Source organism: Symphalangus syndactylus, chromosome 1 (assembly GCF_028878055.3).
Source record: "Symphalangus syndactylus isolate Jambi chromosome 1, NHGRI_mSymSyn1-v2.1_pri, whole genome shotgun sequence".
NCBI lineage: Eukaryota > Metazoa > Chordata > Mammalia > Primates > Hylobatidae > Symphalangus > Symphalangus syndactylus.
Genome location: NC_072423.2, coordinates 113,817,964 through 113,841,689, shown reverse-complemented (window position 1 = coordinate 113,841,689; position 23,726 = coordinate 113,817,964). Strand labels below are relative to the sequence as shown.

Genomic DNA, 23,726 nt, shown 5'->3' with positions numbered 1-23,726 from the left:
ATCCAGGTCTGACTCTGAAATCCAGGTTTTTTAAACCCTATACTGCCTTTCTCTCTCCTCCCTCTAGCATTATAAACACTAACTAGCTTACTATCTCAAGAGTTTGCTGTCACTTCACTTCTCTAGGCTTCGTTTTCTTCATATGTCAAACAGGTAATATTGCTCAGGATACCTACCATGATCCCCTCCAGTCTTTATAGTATCATGAAAAAAAGGAAAAACAAAACAACAACAACAACAAAAAAAAAACCATGTTACAATTCTTTACTCCATACAGGTTAATACACAAGAAGAGGCCTGGCACAATGGCTCATGCCTGTAATCCCAGCACTTTGGGAGGCCAAGGCAGGAGGCTCACCTGAGGCCAGGGATTCAAAATCAGTCTGAGTAACGTAACTTTTTTTTTTTTTAAATTAGCCAGGTGTGGTGACACATGCCTATAGTCCCAACCCAGGAGGCTGAGGCAGGAGGACTGCCTAAGCCCAGAGGTTCAAGGATGCAATGAGCTATGATGACACCACTGCGCTCCAGCCTGGGTGACAGAGTGGGACACTGCCTACAAAAAAAAAAAAAAAAAAAGGAAAAAATACACAAGAATTTAAAAATATATAATCACTGTTAGAAATCCAAAGCAGTGGATTAAAAGCAATAAAAATAAAAACTCCAAAACATGTAAAACCATAAAACATTCTTGATTCCTTCCCTACTCAGGTCTACCAAAGATGCCCTTCTGAGTCCATTTTCCCACATATTATGAAAAATTGTTTTTCCCCAAGAAGTGTAAGGATGTGATCCTTAAAGCTTCCGGACTTCACCAAACCACCTGGTAAAAGGAAGTGAAAGCAGGCACTTAGACTATTCAGGGGTTAGCATGTTACTTTGTACAGAGCAAGTGCTATATAAGCATTTATTGAATCGTGATATAAAATTTATTTTTTTTGAGGTTTTTCAAACTAAAAACCTGTAACATGAGCTTTGTAACTGGACTGATTGTGCAGTAAATCAAAACAATCTTACCTAACTGACCCTGCCAGTAGCAAAACAAAAAGACCAATCTAATTAAGGTAATGTTAACCAATGGCCAAGAACCCATGAAAAGAAAAGGCCATGTTAACTTACTATTGCAAGTAAGAGTTGGGTTTTTAGAAAAGCAAAATAATGATTTATCTTGTTGTGCAGAAATGACCAACACCTCAACAGAATCCGTTTGTGTTCCAATCAAAACTAAGAACTATCAATTAAGATCCAGACATTTCTGGACCAACGTGCGAAGATGTGGTAAGGGATTCAAAAACGAGCCACAGCAAACCTAAGGTAAAATGTGTCAAAACAGCAAAGTTCTTGGAATCTTCCTGGTCATAAAAGTTTGACAGTTTCATGTGAAACTCCTATCAACCGATAAGTTTTAAATGAATAGAATATTCCTAGGTCTAACACCAGCAAAGGGAGTTTAAGAACGGCTTTTCAAAACAATGGTCTCGTGAGGGTTCAGGGAAAAAAGTGACTAGGCTTTCTGAGGTAGCAGATACAGCAGCAGATTCAGACCTCAAGAGGAATGCAAAGGTGTCCTAGACTGAAAAATTACTATTGGGCAAAACTGTGTTTCGGTTTTCCACAACATTGTCTTCTTTAGAGAATCCTCAAACGATTCTTCGTTTTTAACCAAGTCTTCACAAGAAATAGAAAGTCATCCGTTTAGGGTAAGAGATTCCTGTTACCAAGAAAATCGTGTCCGAAAGTGTGAAAATCTCACAACCTGCAAGAAAATGTATGTCCCTCAGGAGGCTTTCATTTTCAGGCGGAAAAACAAACCCGGTGTCACCTCAACAACGGGACCACACAAACCTCGCCATTACAAAACCCAAGTGCCAAAGGTGCAGAATGTGAAGCCGGAAGCACTGCAAGGCCAGGATCAAGTTCCCAGGAGGAAAAAATCAAGCTCAGGAGTGCAGCGCGGGCCCCTCCACGGCCTGGGGGCCAGGCAACCCGCGCTAGGCCCTTCCGGTCCAAGACGCCGCCGTCGCGGGGAGGTCGGGCGACGGGTCGAGCTTCCACCCGAGCCCGGGGATTCGCGGCCTACCCTCACCGGCGCCCTCTTGCCGGGCCTGGCACCGGCAGCTCCTCCGACTCTGCCCTTTGGCTAGCAGCGGGGCCCGGACAAGCCGCGAGGAGCTCGCGAGGACCGCCGAGCCCCGGGGTGGCCGGGTCGGTGCGGACACGGCGGTAGCCGTAGGGACCGTGCCCTCCCCTCCCCCACCGGCCCGGCCCAACCGCCGCCGCGACATGAGCAGCGGCGCCAACGCCGGGCCCAACCGCGGGCCTGCTGCAGCCCCGGCCAAGCGGCTTGAAGTGGCGGCGCGGGCCTGCTCCCGACACCGACCGCGCGAGGCCACCGCGGGCCCGTTACTCCTCGCGCCGGCCCGCGCCGCCACCCGTCAGGACGCGCCGCCCTCGGCTGGGGATAAGGCGGCCGACAGCAGCGGGGGGCCGCGGAGATGATACTTACTCAGGGGTCGGGTGCTCCGGGTCGTAGAAATCCCCCATCTTCGGAGGCGGCTGCGGCTGCAGCTGCTTCATCGGGAGCGGCTGGAGGCGGCGACGCGAGCCCCCTCCCCGCGGCAGGGCGACGCGGGGGAGGGGAGGGGAGGGGAGGAGGCCGCAGGTCCGACCGCGGCGGCGGCGGCGGCAGGGGCGGCCCGCGTCGCTACCTCGCTCGTCGCTCCCTCCCTCCCTCGGACGCCCGCCAGCCGCTCTCTCCCTCTCACCCTCACACCGGGAGCGACGCACACCCCACCCGCCCCTCAGCTTCGTAGGCCCGGCCCCTTAAAGAGACACACACGGGCCCCCGATCTGCCGCCAGTCGGCGTGCCTGCAGCTGCTGGCTTGACCCCAGACCGGGACTGGCGGAGCGGAACACTGCCCGGTGGGCCCAGGCCGACCGTGCCTGTGGCTCTCCGGAACAATAAACCCCCGGCCCCAGTGATGTCGGCCAGACCGGACCTGGAGAGGCGGCACCGCGACCCCTCCCTCAACCCGCCTGGCCGCCGGGGGCAGCGTGACCCGGCCCGCTACCGTGTCACAGCTGGCGACTGACAAACAGCAGGCGACGTCGGGAGAACTCCCCGAGACACCCGAGACTTCAGCCTTCTCGCTCCGCGGCCCTGCAGGACCTGCCCGTCGGGAGCCCCGGAGTCCGCGGCAGCGCCGAGGGCCCCTCCCCCAGGCCTCTGGGCTCTGAGGTAACGCGGCCGCGGCTGCTCCCGGGCCCCTCGTCCCACTCGCCCCTCTCTTTTTTATTTTTCCTCGCCCTCTTTCTCCCTTGCCTCTTCATCTCGACCCCTTAGCAAGCATGGAAGCCCAGCGAGGCGGGGGATTGCTTGGAGGCCGAGCTCCCGGCAGCCTCCGCCTTCCTTCCCGCTGTGCCCTCGGGGCTCCTACCTCCACCTCGGCGCGGCGTTCTGCCCCCACCCGAAGTCTCCAAGGCGGCAGCTCCCGTCTCTTGTGTGGTTCCTGGGGCCTTAGAGGCAACGTCATGAAAAAAAGGGTATTAATCACTTTCCTACAGAAATGATAAGATGAGATTAAGTAGAAAACTTGAAAGAGCTACGAGTTGTTATTTTTGGAAGGAGAGATAGGAACGCGTAAATCCCGTAGCTAAACTTTCTAGACGCTGAAGAGTTTTTGGCGATAGATCATTTTGACATTGGGGGTTCATAGGGTTAGCGTTTTTTGTGTTGTTGCTGCTGTTTTTCCACTAGAATTTTGAATCGGATTTTACCAGCAATTGGTAACGGAAAGGAAAGGATGTGTTTTCCAATTGAGAAACAGTGGTTAAAAACTGAAATGTGGGCCGGGCGCGGTGGTTCACGCCTGTAATCCCAGCACTTTAGGAGGCCGAGACGGGCAAAGTACCTGAGGTCAAGAGTTCGAGACCAGACTGGCCAACATGGCAAAACCCCATCTCTACTAAAAATACAAAAATTAGCTGGGCGTGGTGGCACATGCCTATAGTTCCAGCTACTCAGGAGGCTGAGGCAGGAGAATCGCTTGAACCCAGGAGGCGGAGGTTGCAGTGAGCCGAGATTGTGCCACTGCACTCCAGCCTGGCGACAGAGCAAGACTCCATCTCAAAAAAATAAATAAATAAATGAAAATACAAAATAAATTAGCTGGGCGTGGTGGTGCGCCTGTAATCCTAGCTGCTCGGGAGGCTGAGGCAGGAGAATCGCTTGAACCCGGGAGGCGGAGGTTGTAGTGAGCCCAGATCGCGCCATTGCACTCGGCCTGGGCGATATAGCGAGACTCTGTCTCAAAAAAATAAAACAACAACAAAAAACTGAAATACGATATGAGAGAATAAACATCCTTCAGTGGTTAACTTTTTAAAATAGCCTTTATATGTATGTAGGCTACAGTGTCTATTAGTGTTTTATAATCATTGTTTTTCACTTAGGGATTATTTTGGCTTTTGTTTATTTATTTTTTTCCTAGTACCTTTAGGGTTAGCATGGAGGTCCAGGGTCCATCTGACTCCCTAGGTTCGAATCTCCCAAGGCCATTTTTTTTACACACCGTGATTATTACTAATTTCCCTGTGGTTTTTCTCATTATAAAATGAGAATATTGCTGCCGACAGGTCTAATCATTATTGTGAGGATTAAATGAGCTATTTGTTAAAGCCTTAAACTTTCAGTAAACGTCAGCATTCTTCAGCCATGATAGTGCAGAGTTTAAGAGCTAGCTCTACCTGGCATTGTGTACCAGGCACTTTCTAGCCCTGTGACGTTGGGATGCTTGCTTCTCATGCTTCCCGTGCCTCACCTGTAAATGGGGTATTAGCCACTGTGCAGAGAATGTTGTGAACATGCTTGCACAGTGCCTTTCATTGAGTAAGTGCCCAGTAAGTGTTATCTTTTGGGCTTTGAAAGAATAGATTGAGGCCCTGTGCCTTAGATGCCACATAGGCAATTGGGAGTCACTTGACCTTGGACAGGCAGGAAAGGGCAATTTTAGGTGGAGGTGGTTGAAACAATGTAAGTATGAGGTGGTAAGGACCTAAGCTGAGGTGAATGAGAAAAAAGCAGTCAGGTGCAGGTTTCCTATTTCCTTAATAAGAAAGTAAGCAATTCTCTTGCAGGAGGTACAGCTGGGCATTGGAATGCCTGGTCTCATATTAGCATTGGTTTGGTCAGAACCCAGTGCAATAAGCTTGTCAAGCCATGGGAATCAGTGAGAATTCTAAGCCCCAAACAGAAACAAATGAACTGGGTTTTTACAGGCAGTGCCTTCATCTGTAATTGCACTCAGAGTTCTTTGGACTCATATTTTTAAGTCAAAGAGAATGCATGCCTGGAGCACATACTTGGGCCTGGCCTCTTGATCAAAGCTGTGGAATAATTCGGTTTTTAGTGTTATTAAATACTGACCATCCCCTACTTTCTGCACATGTTTAAAGGAAAAATGTCTAAAAAGCCCTAGCATGAAATATATGAGGCATTCACTCCCAGAGTGCTAAAATCGTAAAAGCCTTTATAATTTCAGCTGGGCGTGGTAGCCACGCCTGTAATCCCATCACTTTGGGAGGCCGAGGCAGGCGGATCACCTGAGGCCAGGAGTTCAAGACCAGCCTAACCAACATGGAGAAACCCTGTCTCTACTAAAAATATAAAAATTAGCCGGGTATGGTGGTGCATGTCAAATCCCAGCTACTAGGGAGGCTGAGGCAGGAGAATCACTTGAACCTGGGAGGCAGAGGTTGCAGTGAGCCGAGATCGTGCCATTCCACACCAGCCTAGGCAACAAGAGCGAAACTCATCTCAAAAAAATATATATATACTTTCTCCTACTGTTACTGTCTCCTGTGGGTCAAGACCAACCCCATTCCAGGAGATCCCAGGATTGCCAGTAGTGACCCTGAAACAAAATCATCTCTTGCTGAGGCAATGGGCTGATTTCCTGAGTACACATTAATCTGAGCTCCCTCAGCCCTAGCGGTAGGGGGATTGGGTGCACAAGATGGGTGCAGCCACATAGGGAAGATCCCCCAGTGTTGCCCTGCTCCCAGTTCAGGTTTGTGAAAATGCCAGCAGTGTTTCTCTGTGTCTTTCCCTCACAAAGTCTCCAAGTCTCTCCTCAAATGAGCTCCAAGGCTTGGGAGAAACAATCTCTTCCTCTGCCAGGGTTGCGTGGATCTCCAGTGGAAAGGAAGAACCGGAACTATGGTTTGTGCCTTCCTTATTGCCTCCAAAATATTTTTAACTGCAGAGAATAGATAATGTTGGATATTTTGCACAAGTGAGACATCTCTACAACTGGAATCTCCCTCCAAGACGGATACTCTTTATAAAAAGATTTATTATTTATTCAATTCATGGTGTTGGAACAGGCGATATATGTGATCTAAAATTCCAAATAGTAATGGAGAAAAAGGTTGTCTTTTCCAGTACTTCATTAGGAGATTGTTCGATATTGCATGACATTGAAACAGCTGGCGTATTAATGTATATGACGGTCCACCTCTGTACGATGATGTGAAAGTGCAATTTTTCTCTTCGAATTTTCCTAAATACTATGACAATTGTTCATTTTTCTTCTGGTTCAACACATCTTTTATTCAAAATAACAGGCTTTATCTACCAAGAAATGAATTGGATAATCCACATAAACAAAAAGCATGGAAAATTTATCCACCAGAATTTGCTGTGGAGATACTTTTTGGCGAGAAATGACTTACAATTACGTTGTAGCTGGATCCGATTAAGTATAGTTCCCCCTTCCCCTTCTGGGAAAGAATTATGTTCTTTCCAAACCTGCCACATATTCATATATCCTAAATCTTCCTTGATGATATATCTATATTTATGTATGTTTATATATGTTCTTCATAAATCTATTAAATATATATAGATAAAAAAAATCATCTCTTGCCTTAGGGAAGACAGAAGGCCAAAGGTCAATCACTCTCCACAGGTAGGCTCCGGGTACCTCGTAAGGGGTAGTAGAAAGAAGAAATGTAGACCGGGTGCGGTGGCTGACGCCTGTAATCCCAGTATTTTGAGAGGCCAAGGCAGGCGAATCACCTGAAGTCAGGGGTTCAAGACCAGTCTGACCAACATGGAGAAACCACGTCTCTACTAAAAATACAAAATTAGCCGGATGTGGTGGCACATGCCTGTAATCCCAGCTACTCTGGAGGATGAGGCAGAAGAATCGCTTGAACTCTGCGAGGCGGAGGTTGCCATGAGCCTAGATTGCGCCACTGTACTCCAGCCTGGGCAACAAGAGCAAAACTCCGTCTCAAAAAAAAAGAAAAGAAATGTAGGTCGGGCACAGTGGCTCATGCCTATAATCCCAGCACTTTGGGAAGCCGAGGCAGGCAGATCACTTGAGGTCAGGAATTCAAGACCAGCCTGGCCAATACGGTGAAACCCCATCTCTACTAAAAATACAAAAATTAGCTAGGCATGGTGGCGCATGCCTATAATCCCAGCTACTTGGGAGGCTGAGGCAGGAGAATTGCTTGAGCCTGGGAGGTGGAGGTTGCAGTGAACAGAGATCGCATCACTGCACTCCAGCCTGGGCAACAAGAGTGAGACTCAGTCTCAAACAAAAAAAATGAATAAAATAAATAAATATGTATTTTCTCCTCTGTAGCATAGAAACATTTACTATCAACATCTTAGCATTTTGGGGAGCAGGAAATGAGATAATGTCGGAAAAAGTACCTAATGCCTGTAAACTAATAGCCATACAACAAAAAATTGGCTACCTTATAAATTTAGGTAGATATATGAGGCTCAATACAATTGAAGATTTAGATTTACTCTGTATACAGAATAAAGGCAGCATAATTTAGAATAAATTACTCATTCACATAAGTTTTGTTATATTGTTATAATTGTTCTATTAACTACTGTTAATCTCTTAGTGTGCCTAATTTATAAATTAAACATCATAAGTATGTACATAAAGGAAAAAACAAAGTATATTTAGGGTTCCAGGCATCCACCAGGGGTCTTGGGACCTATCCCTTGTGGATAAGGTGGGTACTACTGTAATTACAACTTTTTTTTTTTTTTTTTTTTGAGATGGAGTCTCGCTCTGTCACCCAGGCTGGAGTGCAGTGGTGTGATCTCAGCTCATTGCAAGCTCCGCCTCCTGGGTTCATGCCATTCTCCTGCCTCAGCCTCCCAAGTAGCTGGGACCACAGGCACCCGCCACCATGCCCGGCTAATTTTTTGTAAATTTAGTAGAGACAAGGTTTCACCTTGTTAGCTAGGATGGTCTCGATCTCCTGACCTTGTGATCCACCCACCTCGGCCTCCCAGAGTACTGGGATTACAGGTGTGAGCCACTGCACCCAGCCTAATTACAACTCATTTTTATTCCTATTCATTCTGCACATCCCAACACAAGGCAAGAAGAATCTAGAAAACAAAGCACAACCTACATTGAGCTCCACCTCCTATGATTCCTATTAGATGTTATTTGTATCAAGTCAGCACCCTCCTACATAGTATTATTATACTCTGTAGTTGTTTTTCCTATACGGATAATCTTTCTGTTACATATTGCTTTGTTAACAGATTTTAATTACATAATATATATATCTTACCAACTTTATAAGTTTGTTGTAGGCAGAAGCAATCTGTCTTTCCTATTTTATAGTGTTTGAGGCTGTAGGTAGCAAGTGTTGAATGAATAACTACTTTGTTACTTCTGAATACGTTACTTTTTAATTAATACTTTTCCTTTTTCCCAATTCCTTTTTCTTTTTTTTTCAGGCACGTCCATGGAATACCAATTCTTTTTCTTAGTGTTCACATTAGATTTTTCTGTTAAAAATAGATTGTTGGCGTTGGCTAACAAGTTGATGACTTCCAGTCAAGCACTCTCTTCTGTAAAGTCTCTCTTGTAAACTCCTACAAGCAGCTATTTCACTGGATTTGAAAAGACTGATTAAAAAGAACCACACACTGTAACTCTCAAGTATACAGGAATATTGTTATTAGGTAATTTTTTTTTTCAATATGTGTTAACCTTGTCTTCCCTACAATTTTCTTTTTTTTTTTTTTTTTGAGATGGAATCTCACTCTGTCGCCCAGGCTGGAGTGCAGTGGCACAATCTCAGCTCACTGCAACCTCTGCTGCCTGGGTTCAAGCGATTCTCCTGCCTCAGCCTCCTGAGTAGCTAGGATTACAGGCGTGCGCCACCATACCCAGCTAATTTTTTGTATCTTCAGTAGAGACGGGGTTTCACCATCTTGGCCAGGCTGGTCTTGAACTCCTGACCTTGTGATCCACCCACCTCAGCCTCCCAAAGTGCTGGGATTACAGGCATGAGCCACGGCGCCCAGCCTCCCTACAATTTTCAAACATTCAGAGAGATGATTATGGTGTATCTTTTATTCTGTTTTGATTTGGATCTTGGCGTTCTTCTAGAGAACTCATCTGCTCAGGAGCTTCTCAGTGCATCCTCCCTCCCAAACTTGTCTTACCCAGCAGAGAATGAATGTACTCAAGATTACCAGTTTTGCAGATGAATAAACCAATGATTCCAGAGGTCATGGTACATATCTAGAGTCACATGACTAAGAAATGGTAAAACCAGGATTTCAGCCAGGTTATCTGATTCAAGACATTTTCAGACAAAAATATCTGGAGTTTGCCACCAACAAGAAATGATCCTAGCCTCAGCATCTCAGCCCACACTGGGAGCGTCAGGTGCTGAAAAATTTTTTTTTTAATTTTACATAGTAAATAATTTTATAAAAAAGAAAGAAATGATCCCTTATACAAGAAGGAATGATAAAAATATTGGTAAATAAGTGGTTAAAACTAAAAACTTTTTCCCATACAAAGTAATAATAAGTAATTTGTATGGTTAATAAGGTAAAGCAAGATGGAACTGATACTCTGGACAACAAAGTCATATATTTAGAAGCAGGATGAGTGGAGTGATGGTTGGAGTTGAAGTTTTCCAAGGTCCTGGTATTGTTTGGGAAGTGGGTAAAAATATTGATTAACTTTAACCTTTACTCTTTTAAGTGTATAAGATAAAATATGTAGGGTAACTGCTTTCCCAAATTAACAGAAGAAAATAGAATAAAGAAAAATACAAAAAAAAAGGCCGAGTGTGGTGGCTCACACGTGTAATCCCAGCACTTTGAGATGCTGAGGCAGAAGGATTGCTTGAGACCAGGAGTTTAAGACCATCCTGGGCAACATAGCCAGACTCCCTCCCAGCTCTACAAAAAAAACAAAAAAGATTAGCCAGCTGTGGTGGTACACACCTATAGTCCCAGCTACTTGGGAGGCTGAGGCAGGAGGAATACATTTCAGTTTTAAAGAGTGCAAAATGGACAAGAAAATAAAACTTAGGCCAGGTATGGTGGCTCACGCCTGTAATCCCAGCACTTTGGGAGGCTCAGGCAGGTGAATTGCTTTAACTCGGGTTCGAGACTACCCTGGACAACATGATGAAACCCCATTTCTACCTAAAATACAAAAAAATTGGCTGGGTGCGGTGGCTCACACCTGTAATCCTAGCACTTTGGGAGGCTGAGATGGGCAGATCACCTGAAGTCAAGAGTTCGAGACCAGCCTGGCCAGCATGGCAAAACCCCATCTCTACTAAAAATACAAAAATTACCCGGGCATGGTGGCATGTGCCTGTAATCCCAGCTACTTAGAAGGGTGAGGCAGGAGAATCACTTGAACTCGGGAGGCGGAGGTTGCAGTGAGCCGAGATCACGCCACTGCACTCCAGCCAGAGCAAGACTCCATCTCAAAAAAATAAGCCAGACATCATGGCACATGCCTGGTCCCAGCTAGTCAGGAGGCTGAAGTGGGAGGATCTCTTGAGCCCAGGAGTTCAAAGTTACAGTGAGCAATGATCTTGCCACTGTACACCAGCCTAGATCACAAAGCAAGACTCTGCCTCTTTTAAAAAAAAAAAAAAAAAGGCCAGGCACGGTGGCTCACACCTATAATCCTAGCACTTTGGGAGGCTGAGGTGGGCAGATGACATGAAGTCAGGAGTTTGAGGTTGGCTTGGCCAGCATGGTGAAACCCCTTCTCTACTAAAAATACAAAAATTAGCTAGGCATGGTTGCATGCACCTATAGTCCCAGCTATTTGGGAGGCTGAAGCATGAGAATCGCTTGAACGTGGGAGGCAGAGGTCGCAGTGAGCTGAGATGATGCCACTGCGCCCCAGCCTGGGCAACAGAGCAAGACCCTGTCTCAACAAAAAACAATTTCACCTCTTTATGTGGCTTCTAGAAAATTTAAAATCACATTTGTGACTTCCATTTTATTTCTCTTGGACAGCACTGATCTAGGATATATATATAACTAATATAAGTGAATAAGAAAAAGACAACCCAGCTTTTTAAATTGGCAAATACCTCAGAAGAGGAAAAATGAATGGCCAGGAAACATTTGAAAAGCTGTTTCAGGGAAATCAGGCTGCTGGTCAGAGTGTTAATTGATACAGTTATTTTGGAAAACAAGTTGGTTGGCATTACCTAGTAGAGTTGCATATGGGCATATCTTAAAACCCAAAAATTGTTCTTAGATATACAAATTAAATCTCTTGCAAATATACACCAAAAGACACGTCTAGGAATGTCCATAGCAGTATTGGCAAATGGGCAAATGTCTATCAACTATAGTATATATAATGAACTACTGTTAAACAGCTTAAAAGACAGGGTCTGCATTTGTTGCCGAGGCAGGAGTATCACCTCAAACACTTGGGCTCAAGCGATCTTCCCACCTCAGTCACCCAAGTAGCTGGGACTACCATGCCTGGATTTCTTTTTTCGCCTGTCTTATGGTGCTGATATATAATTGTTTTTTAGTTTTTGTAGAAACAGGGTCTCGCTATGTTGCCCAGATTGGTCTTGAACTCCTGGCCTCAAGTGATCCTCCCACACTGGCATCCCAAAGCATTGGGATTACAAGCATGTGCCACCAAGCCTGGCCATAACTGAAATTTTCAGCTATGCCTACCAAAATGGTAAAGTCTTGGGGACATAATAATGAACAGGAAATAAAAGGCATAGAATGTTTTTCCATTTATGTAAAGTTTTAAGAGTCAAAATTAAACAACAGATGGTGTTGAGAATTAAATATGGTAAAACTATAACCAAGAGAAAGGTAAAGAAAAATTTTAGGATAGTTTTGGTTTGGTTTGGTTTTCCTTTCTAAACAGGAAAAGGGATTATATAGGGGACACCCAGGAGGCCTCAGAGCACAGGTAAAGTTGTATTTCTTAAACTAGTTAGTAAGTGGACAGATATTTGTTTTGTTATTTTGTCTACCCTAGATGTAATGAATGTTATTTATATCTATTTATTATTCCGTAACAACTATGTGTGTGTGTCCTTTGACCCAGCAGATTCTATTTCTAAAATTTTGGTTCATGGAAATAAAAGCACTCGTACATAGACTAAATGTACAAGATTAATGGTATAATTTGTGGTGGGAGAAATGAAGTGAATGCTCATAAATAAGGGAATGGGCGAATATATTTTGGAACATCTATACAGAGGAGTATTATACTGTCATTAAAAAGAATTGAGTTTGCCAGACATGGTGGCTCACAACTATAATCCCAGAACTTTGGGAGGCCGACGTAGGAGGATCACTTGAGCTCAGGAGTTGGACACCAGCCTGGGCAACGTAACAGGACCTCATCTCTGCTAAAAATAAAAAATTAGCTGGGTATGGGGTCATACACCTGTAGTCCCAGCTACTCAAGAGGCAGAGGTGGGTGGATTGCTTGAGCCCAGGAGATGGAGGCTGCAGTGAGTCAAGATTGCGCCACTGCACTCCAGTCTGGACAACAGAGCAAGACCATGTCTCAAAAAATAAATAAATACATAATAAGTATATGCATATGTATTTAGATATCTATTAAGAAATTATGGCCGGGCGCGGTGGCTCACTCTTTTTTTTTTTTTTTTTTTTTTTGAGGCAGAGTCTCTCTCTTTCACCCAGGCTGGAGTGCAGTGGCGCGATCTCGGCTCACTGCAGGCTCCGCCCCCCGGGGTTCACGCCATTCTCCTGCCTCAGCCTCCCGCGTAGCTGGGACTACAGGCGCCTGCCACCTCGCCCGGCTAATTTTTTTTTTTTTTGTATTTTTAGTAGAGACGGGGTTTCACCGTGTTAGCCAGGATGGTCTCGATCTCCTGACCTCGTGATCCGCCCGCCTCGGCCTCCCAAAGTGCTGAGATTACAAGAGTGAGCCACCGCCGGGCGCGGTGGCTCACGCCTGTAATCCCAGCACTTTGGGAGGCCGAGGCGGGCGGATCACGAGGTCAGAAGATCGAGACCGCGGTGAAACCCCGTCTCTACTAAAAATACAAAAAATTAGCCGGGCGTGGTGGCGGGCGCCTGTAGTCCCAGCTACTCGGAGAGGCTGAGGCAGGAGAATGGCATGAACCCGGGAGGCGGAGCTTGCAGTAAGCCGAGATTGTGCCACTGCACTCCAGCCTGGGCGACAGAGCGAGACTCCGTCTCAAAAAAAAAAAAAAAGAACCATGAGCAAAATAAGCCTCTTTTGTCTATAAATTACCCAGTCTCAGGTATTTATTTATAGCAATGTAAGAAAGAACTAATACAAGTGGTTTCACTTCTTATAGCCTAAAACTACCTAGCATGCCTTTGAAATTGCAACTGCTTTCTGTTGCTTATAATTCAGACTTGTCTTTTCATTTGCGACCAATTCCTGTTATTTCAAAACCAAAGAGTGCATGAGGGTGAATTATATTACCCTGAAGAGATAAGACAATGACTCTGTCTGAACCATCCAGCTGGTCTAGGTGACTAGAGACTGTGCAGAGATGTCAGGACTGTTGCCTAGGACACAAAGCACACTTACAGGGCATTCCTCACTAAAAGAACATTTTAGGGACACTTACTTATCCAGAAAGGCACAAATAAGGAACTGATAACCCTGATAACTTGAGAACCCTACTGCTACCTGGTGGTTAGAGGCAGTCTGAGACACATAAGAGAGTGATTCAGGCTGGGAGTGGTGGTTCACACCTGTAATCCCAGCACTTTGGGAGGCCAAGGTGGGCGGATTGCTTGAGGTCAGGAGTTTGAGACCAGCCTGGCCAGCATGGTGAAACCCACCTCTACTAAAAATACCGAAGTTAGCCAGTTGTGGTGGCACATGCCTGTGATCCCAGATACTTGGGAGGCTGAGGCACGAGAATCACTTGAACCCGGTAGGTGGAGTTTGCAGTGATCCAAGATGATACCACTGCACTCCAGCCTGAGCGACGCAGTGACACTCTGTCTCAAAAAAAAAAAAAAAAAATTGGGGGCCTGGACAGGTGACCATGGTGAGACCTTTGAAGACATATATATGTCCATAGCATACATATGTCTTTGAACTGTGTATCTTGAAGTAATGTTATGTTAAATTATGTAATAATCATAAAATGTCTGAGTCATTTCTAAGTAAGTTAAAATGCTGAGATATCAATCAACTTAATCTTTTAGTTTTTTGTTGTTGACTTTAGACATCTAGAAATACAAAGCATAATCAATTTAAGAATAAAAAATATGGCCTGGGTACAGTGGTTCATTCCTATAATCCTAGCACTTTGGGAGGCCGACGCGGGCGGATTGCTTGAGTCCAGGAGACCAACTTGGCAACATGGAGAAACCCTGTCTCTACAAAAAATATAAAAAATTAGCCAGGTGTAATGGCAGGTGGGTGTGGTAGTATGCGCCTATAGCCCCAGCTACTAGGGAAGCTGAGGTCAGATGATCACTTGAGCCTGGGAGGTGTAGGTTGCAGTGAGCCAAGATTGTGTCACTGCCCTCCAGCCTGGGCAACAGCGTGAGACCCTGTCTCAAAAAAACAAAAACTATGCAAATAAGGACAATTATTAACAAAACAATCTGAAATCCATATCTGAAAAGTGTTTCTGGCCAGGCGTGGTGGCTCACGCCTGTAATCCCAACATTTTGGGAGGCCACGGTGAGTGGATCACTTGACACCAGGAGTTCAAGACCAGCCTGGCTAACATGGTGAAATCCTGTCTCTACTCAAAATACAAAAATTAGCCAGGTGTGGTGGTGCATGCCTGTAATCCCAGCTACTTCTTAGGAGGCTAAGGCAGGATAATCGCTTGAACCCGGGAGGCAGAGGCTACAGTGAGCCGAGACTGTGCCACTGCACTCCAGCCTGGGTGACAGAGCGAGACCCTGTCTCAAAAAAAAAGTGTTTCTAAAGATAACCAGGCCAGGCACAGTGGCTTGCCTAGGCCTACCAGCTGCAGGGCAGGTTACAGCTAGTGGCCCAAGCTCTGGGATAAAATATTAATATTAACTATACTTAGTCTTTTAAGCTTAAGCTTATATACTTTGGTATCTTATATGGTTTAACAAAGCTAAATATATTTCAATCTGTTAATAAAAATGGAGGAAACATCTTTCTAAAAAATTATGAAGTGATTTTCATCTACAAATATTGATTTAAAAACATTCAAAATTACTTTCTAGGTTTTTCACTAGAAATTAGGTTACTAAAAGTTAAAATCATAGTAAATATATATAATTAAAACTACTAGGCTGGGCCTGGTGGCTCGTGCCTGTAATCGCAGCACTTTGGGAGGCCGAGGCAGGTGGATCACCTGAGGTCAGGAGTTCGAGAGCAGCCTGGCCAACATGGTGAAACCCCACCTCTACTAAAATACAAAAATTAGCTGGGAGTGATGGCAGATGCCTGTAATCCCATAATCCCAGTTACTTGGCAGGCTGAGGCAGGAGGATCACTTGAACCTAGTAGGTGGAGGCTGCAGTGAGCAGAGATTGTGCCACTGCACTCCAGCCTGGGAGAGCAAGACTCTGTCTCAAAAACAAACAAAAAAAATTTCTAGATATAAGAGAAACAATTCTGTGTACACAGCATTTAAAAACCAAATGTGTCTTTGGTAAAGAAGATTATAAAGAAGGCATGAGAATGTAGTTTTTCTTAAAGGAAAAGTATTTTTGTCTAGAGATTCTTTTTTTTTTTTTTTTGTATTTTTAGTAGAAACGGGGTTTCACCTTGTTAGCCAGGATGGTCTCAATCTCCTGACCTCGTGAGCCGCCCGCCTCGGCCTCCCAAAGTGCTGGGATTACAGACGTGAGCCATGGCGCCCGGCTAGAGATTCTTAAAGATTATTTTAAGTTGAAAGGATAAGAAAGAATGATAGATAAAACTAAATGGAGGCCAGGTGCGGTGGCTCACACCTGTAATCCCAGCACTTTGGGAGGCTGAGACAGGCAGATCACCTGAGGTCAGGAGTTCGAGACCAGCCTGACCAACATGGAGAAACCCCGTCTCTGCTAAAAATACAAAATTAGCCAGGTGTGGTGGTGCATGCCTGTAATCCCAGCTACTCAGGAGGCTGAGGCAGGAGAATCGTTTGAACCTGGGAGGCGGAAGTTGCGGTGAGCCCAGATCGTGCCATTGCCCTCCAGCCTGGGCAACAAGAGCGAAACTCCATCTCAAGAGAAAAGAAAAAAAAAACCTGAATGGATATAGAAAGTTGAGGAAAGAAAGAGATTGGAAAAAAATGTAAGAAATTATAAAGTCTTCTAGAAAGCTTATCTTGTGTCATCAAAGCTGATTGAAATTGGATGGATTGGCTGGGCGCAGTGGCTCACACCTGTAATCCTAGCACCTTGGGGAGCTGAGGCGGGCAGATCATGAGATCAGGAGTTCAAGACCAGCCTGGCCAACATGGCGAAACCCCATCTATACTAAAAATACAAAAATTAGCCGGGCATGGTGGTGGGCACCTGTAATCCCAGCTACTCGGGAGGCTGAGGCAGGAGAATCACTTGAAACTGGAAGGCAGGGGTTGCAGTGAGCTGAGATGGTGCCACTGCACTCCAGCCTGGGTGAAAGAGCAAAACTCCATCAATCAATCAATCAATAAGATGGATCAGCATTTCCATTGTACATACCACCCTTAGTCTTCCAGAGTGGTGGAAAACACAAATCGGATAATAAAAGAATCAATTGGCAAAGCTCATGCAAACTTTTAACTTTCCCTGGCTAAGGCTCTTCCATTTGCTTGACTTACATTCTACCTGGTTTGGAAAACATCAGGTTTCTCCCTTTGAAATAGTAATGTGCCTAGATGAAGGAGCCTATGAACCAGCTCTCCTTAAAGGTGATATTCTTTGTTTTTGCTAAGGGCTTGTAAGCTTATCATTAAAATTGAGGATTAATTAAAGATTTTTCTTTTTTTTTTTTTTCCAGATGGAGTGTCGCTCTGTCACCCAGGCTGGAATGTAGTAGTGCGATCTTGGCTCACTGCAACCTGCACCTCCCAGGTTCAAGCGATTCACCTGCCTCAGCCTCCCGAATAGCTGGGATTACAGGTGCACACCACCACACCCGGCCAATTTTTTGTATTTTTAGTAGAGACAGAGTTTCACCATTGGCCAGGCTGGTCTCAAACTCCTGACCTCAAGTAATCCACCTGCCTCGGTCTCCCAAAATGCTGGGATTACAGGTGCAAGCCACACACTCAGCCTAAGGATTATTTTAACAGTGAGCTCCCAGAATATAAGACCATCAAAGATCACAGTCTCCAACCTGGAGATTTTTTAAATAGAAAAACATCAAATAGGGGACTCTTTCCAACATGTTAGAAGGAACCATATCAGGCAGCCCTGCCTCAGTGGGCATCTTCAACAGCAGAGATCTTCAATACCTTATTTTTCAGACTAGTACAAGGAATAGATGAAATATTTATTTGGTTACATTTATTTGTTAAAAAAAATTTTTTTAGAGATAGAGGCTGGCTCTGTTGCCCAGGCTGTAATGCAGTGTCATGATTATAGCTCACTGTAGCCTTAAATTCCTGAGCTTGAGTGATCCTCCTGCCTCAGCCCCATGAGTAGCTGGGACTACATGTGGAAGCCACTTCACCTGGCTAATTTTTTATTTTATTTTTATTTATTTTTTTGAGACAGTCTTGCTCTGTCGCCCAGGCTGGAATGCAATGGTGCAATCTTGGCTCACTGCAAGCTCTGCCTCCTGGGTTCACACCATTCTCCTGCCTCAGCCTCCCAAGTAGCTGGGAGTATAGGCGACTGCCACCATGCCCGGCTAATTTTGTTTTTGTATTTTTAGTAGAGACGGGATTTTACCGTGTTAGCCAGGATGGTCTCAATCTCCTGACCTCATGATCTGCCCGCCTCGCCCTCCCAAAATTCTGGGATTACAGGTGTGAGCCACTGTGCCTGGCCTATTTTTATTTTATAGAGATAGGATCTTTCTATGTCGCCCAGGCTATTCTCAAACCCCTGACCTCAAGTGATCCTCCTGCTTTGGCCTCCCAAAGTTCTGGAATTATAGGCATAAGCCACTGCATCTGGCCTGGTACCTTTAGAAATAAGAACACTTTTCAGACCTGGATTTCAAGTTGTTTTGTCAATAATTGTCCTTATTTGCATCATATTTTTTATTCTTAAGCTAATTATGCTTTGTACTTTTAGATATCTAAGGTCAACAACAGAAAATGAATTATGATAGCTAGATGCTTTGAAAGAATCCAGTATTCTGCAGCTTCCTTGTAAGTGGATGGCCTGACCAAGGTCCCATTGCTCTGTCTCTTTTTTTTGTCAATCAATTCAGCATTGAGACATTACTAAGTTCATAAGCCACAGTACCTCTCCTCTCTTCCTCTGACATGGAACAAGGTTACCTGGGAATGAGCCTTCCCAGCTACATGGGAGAAACATACATCTAAAATGTTGAACATCAATGCTTTCAGAAGAGAAAGATTTAATCAAAAGAGAGAAATGAGAAAAAAAAAAATCAGAGCAGTCTGAGCTACATGAGGTATGCAAAACTTAACAGGCACAAAGAGACATGAGTGGTCGGGTGCCATGGCTCACACCTGGAATCCTAGCACTTTGGAATGCTGAGGTGGGCAGATCACTTGAGCTCAGGAGTTCAAGACCAGCCTGGGCAACATGGCAAAACTCCATCTCTACAAAAAAACACAAAAAAATTAGCCAGGCATGGTGGCATGCACCTGTAGTCCCAGCTACTTAGGAGGCCGAGGCAGGAGGATTGCTTGAGCTAGGGAGGCAAAGGTTGCAGTAGCCAACATCGCGCCACTGCACTCCAGCCTGGGCAACAGAGAGAGAGATCCTGTCTCAAAAAAAAAAAAAAAGAATGAATATGGGACTTCAGCCACACACCCCTGCACTCATGCCTGGGGACAATGGTTTAAAGGCATTTTGTTTTTGTTTTGGTTTTGGTTTTTTTGTTTTTTTTTTGAGACAGAGTCTTGCTCTGCCACCAGGCTGGAGTGCAGTCATGCAATCTCGGCTCACTGCACCCTCCACCTCCCAGGTTCAAGCAATTGCCCTGCCTCAGCCTCCTCAGTAGCTGGGAATACAGGTGCGCACCACCACACCCGGCTAATTATTTGTATTTTAGTAGAGACGAGGTTTCACCATGTTGGCCAGGATGGTCTCAATCTCCTGACCTCGTGATCCTCCCACCTCAGCCTCCCAAAGTGCCGGAATTACAGATGTGAGCCACCATGCCTGGTCTGTTATTTCTTTTCTTCCCTGTAGTTTCCTGACTGCCTCACCCATCATCTTTTTTTATTTTTCTTTTGACAGGGTCTCACTCTGTCACCTAGGCTGGAGTACAGTTGTGCAATCACAGCTCACTGCAGCCTTGACCTCCTGGACTCAAGCAATCCTCCTGCCTCAGCCTCCTGAGTAGCTGAGACTACAGGCATGCGCTACTACACCTGGCTAATTTTCCTTTTGTTTTTCTGACATGGGGTCTCACTCTGTCACCCAGGCTGGAGTGCAGTGACACCATCTCAGCTCACTGTAGCCTCTGCCTCCTGGGTTCAAGCAATTCTCCTGCCTTAGCCTCCTGAGTAGCTGGGACCACAGGTGCATGCCACCACGCCTGGCTAATTTTTGTATTTTTAGTAGAGACAGGGTTTCACCATGTTGGACTGGCTGGTCTCAAACTCCTGACCTCAGGTGCTGGAGTTACAGGTGTGAGCCACCATGCCCGGCCCTAATTTTTGTATTTTTTGTAGAGATGGGGTATCCCCATGTTGCCCAGGCTAGTCTCAACTCCTGGGCTCAAGTGATCCACCTGCCTCAGCCTCCAAAGTGCTGAAAATACAGGTGTGAGCCACTACGCCCAGCCTAAGCCATTATCTTCCTGTTCCTGGAATTTGTGATATAAACAACAATGTACAGCCAATCGATAGCTTATATTACTTTAACATAAATTCTTTTTTTTTTTTTTTTTTTTTTTTGAGACAAGAGTCTCATCCTGTTGCCCAGGTTGGAGTACAGTGGTGCATTCTCGGCTCACTGCAACCTCCGCCTCCCAGGTTCAAGCAATTCTTCTGCCTCAGCCTCCCAAGTAGCTGGGATTATAGGCACATGCTACCATGCCCTGGTAATTTTTATATTTTTGGTAGAGACGGGGTTTCACCATGTTGACTAGGCTGGTCTCAAACTCCTGACCTCAGGTGATCCGTCCACCTTGGCCTCCCAAAGTGCTGAGATTACAGAGGTGAGCCACCATGACCGGCCCTAACATAAATTCTTGATAAGCAACTTAGAAATTGCCTCTTCTACATTCCATTTAAAAACCCACTTATAACTGCTGTTAATCAGAGCATATATTCAGGGCAACTTGAATCTATGCTCCTGGGTTGTAGTCCATTAACTTGGCCCAAACAGACTCTGTACTTATGTTAATTTTTCCTCAGTTTTTTCCTTTTGGTTAACAGAAGAAAACAAGGAAACAACAGCAAAAGTCTAGAGGGGAGGGTGGTGGGTGGGAGAGAGTGGGAATAGAGATCCGGACATGGACTTGCTACAATATATTATTATTATTATTATTATTATTATTATTATTATTATTATTATTATTATTTTCTGAGACAGAGTCTTGCTCTGTCACCCAGGCTTAGTGCAGTGGCGTGATCTCGGCTCACTGCAACCTCCACCTCCTAGGTTTAAGCAATTCTCCTGCCTCAGCCTCCTCCGTCAAAGAAAAAAAAAAGATTTCTTTCTATTTTTCTTTTTTTTGATCAAGTCATAATCATGGAACAGGGTATGAAGACCAAGTTGGGCTGGAACTTCGTTCCCTGACTCACATCAGCTACAACTCCCACCTACGTCTGGCTAATTTTTGTATTTTTATAGAGATGGGGTTTCACCACGTTGGCCAGGCTGGTCTCAAACTCCTGACCTCGTGATCCGCCCGCCTCGGCCTCCCAAAGTGCTGGGATTACAGGCGTGAGCCACTGTGCCCAGCCTTACAATATATTATTTAAAATGTCCACTTTGTAACACAAAGTTACAAGATGAGCAAAAAACATGAAAGTGTGATACATACACAGGGAAAAACAAAAAAACAGGTAATAGAAACTGCCATTGAAGAGCCCAGATGTTGACTTTAGTAGACAAATACTTTTTTTTTTTTTTTTTTTTGAGACGGAGTCTCACTCTGTCGCCTAGGCTGGAGTGCAAAGGCGCAGTCTCAGCTCACTGCCAACCTCCGCCTCCTGGGTTCAAGCAATTCTTCTGCCTCAGCCTCCTGAGTAGCTAGGATTACAGGTGCACACCATCACATACGGCTAATTTTGGTATTTTTAGTAGAGACGGGGGTTTCACCATGTTGGTCAGGCTGTTCTTGAACCCCTGACCTTGAGATCCGCCTGCCTCAGCCTCTCAAAGTGCTGGGATTACAGGCATGAGCCACCACGCCGGGCCTTTTTTTTTTTTTTTTTTTTGAGAGCGTCTTGCACTGTTTCCTGGGCTGCAGTGCAGTGGCACAATCTCAGCTCACTGCAACCTCCACCTCCTGTGTTCAAATGAATCTCGTGCCTCAGCCCCCCAAGTAGCTGGGATTACAGGTGTGTGCCACCACACCCAGCTAATTTTTGTATTTTTAGCAGAAATGGGGTTTCGCCATATTGGCCAAGCTGGTCTTGAACTCCTGGCCTCAAGTGATCCACCCACCTCGGCCTCCCAAAGTGCAGGGATTATAGGTGTGAGCCCCTACACCTGGCCTAGCAGACAAATACTTCCAAGCAGCTATTATAAATATGTTCACACAACTCTTAGTTGGTTCAGGCTGCTATGACAAATTACCATAGACTGGGTGGCTTAAACAACAGAAATTTATTTCTCATAGCTATGGAGGCTAGGAAGTCTGAGATTTTGGTGCCAGCATGTTCATGTTCTGGTGAGGACCCTCTTCTGATTGCAGACTAGTATGTTCTCACTGTATCTCATATGGCAGAAACAGACGCTCTCTGGGATCTCTTTCTTATTTTATTATTATTATTATTATTATTTTTTTTTGAGACAGAGTCTTGCTCTGTCGCCCAGGCTGGAGTGCAGTGGTGCGATCTCAGCTCAGCTCACTGCAAGCTCCGCCTCCCGGGTTCATGCCATTCTCCTGCCTCAGCCTCCCAAGTAGCTGGGACTACAGGCAGCCGCCACTATGCCCGGCTAATTTTTTGTATTTTTTAGTAGAGACGGGGTTTCACCGTGTTAGCCAGGATGGTCTCGATCTCCTGACCTCGTGATTCGCCCGCCTCGGCCTCCCAAAGTGCTGGGATTACAGGCGTGAGCCACCGCTCCTGGCCTTATTATTACTATTATTATTTTGAGATGGACTCTCTCTCCGTCACCCAGGCCGGAGTGCAGTGGCACGATCTTGGCTGACTGCGAACTCCGCCTCCCGGGTTCAAGCAATCCTCTTGCTTCAGCCTCCCAAGTAGCTGGGATTACAGGTGCACACCACCACGCCCGGCTAATTTTTGTATTTTTGGTAGAGAGGGGGTTTCACCATGTTGGTCAGGCTAGTCTTGAACTCCTGACCTCAGGTGATCCACTCGCCTCAGCCTCCCAAAGTGCTGGGATTACAGGCATAAGCCATCGAGCCCGGCCCCCTTTCTTTTTTTTTTTTTTTTTGAGATGGAGTCTCGCTCTGTCTCCCAGGCTGGAGTGCAGTGGCACGATCTTAGCTCACTGCAAGCTCAGCCTCCCAGGTTCATGCCATTCTCCTGCCTCAGCCTCCCAAGTAGTTGGGACTACAGGCACCCGCCACCATGCCTGGCTAATTTTTTCTATTTTTTAGTAGAGACAGGGTTTCACTGTGCTAGCCAGGATGGTCTCGATCTCCTGACCTCATGATCTGTCCACCTAAGCCTCCCAAAGTACTGAGATTACAGGCGTGAGCCACCACGCCCGGCCTCTTTTTTTTTCTAATAATAGAGATGGGGTCTTACTATGTTGCCCAGGCTGGTCTTGAACTGCAGCCTCCAGCAGTCCTCCCACTTCAACCTCCCAAAGTGCCAGGATTCTAGGTGTGAGCTGCTGCACCTGGCTTGGGGTTCCTTTTTATTTTTTATTTTCTAACTTAAAAAAAATGTATTTCCATAGTTTATTGGGAAACAGGTGGTGTTTGATTACATGAATAAGTTCTTTAGTGGTGATTTGTGAGATTTTGGTGCACCCATCACCCAGACTGTATACACTGCACCCAATTTGTAGTCTTTTACAAGGGTTCCTTTTTAAAGGAAGGGTACTAATCCCATTCACAAGGGCTCCACCCTCATGACCCAAATACCTCCCAAAGGCCCCACTTCCTAATACTATCACTTTGGGGATTAGGATGTCAACATATGAATTTTGAGG

At 45.4% G+C, this 23,726-nt stretch overlaps 1 protein-coding gene and 1 long non-coding RNA gene across 7 annotated transcripts in view; one reads left to right on the top strand and one right to left on the bottom strand.

Moving 5' to 3' along the window:
- SETD2 (SET domain containing 2, histone lysine methyltransferase) overlaps positions 1-3,461 on the bottom strand; it is a 155,986-nt gene extending 152,525 nt beyond the window's left edge. For 4 of the 5 annotated variants that reach the window (XM_055279439.2, XM_055279455.2, XM_063609086.1 and 1 more), the window contains exon 1: positions 2,507-2,641. In XM_055279439.2, the coding sequence (XP_055135414.2) occupies positions 2,507-2,577 (71 nt within the window). In that variant the 5' untranslated portion in view covers positions 2,578-2,641. Of the gene's footprint in view, positions 1-2,506; positions 2,642-3,438 lie in introns of those variants that run through there. The other variant, XM_055279447.2, reaches the window with a different exon arrangement.
- LOC129483019 (uncharacterized) overlaps positions 2,810-23,726 on the top strand; it is an 80,586-nt gene continuing 59,669 nt past the window's right edge. The window contains exon 1 of one of the 2 annotated variants that reach the window (XR_010113921.1): positions 2,810-3,239. This is a non-coding gene — a long non-coding RNA (uncharacterized lncRNA). The remainder of the gene's footprint in view (positions 3,240-23,726) is intronic. The other variant, XR_010113922.1, reaches the window with a different exon arrangement.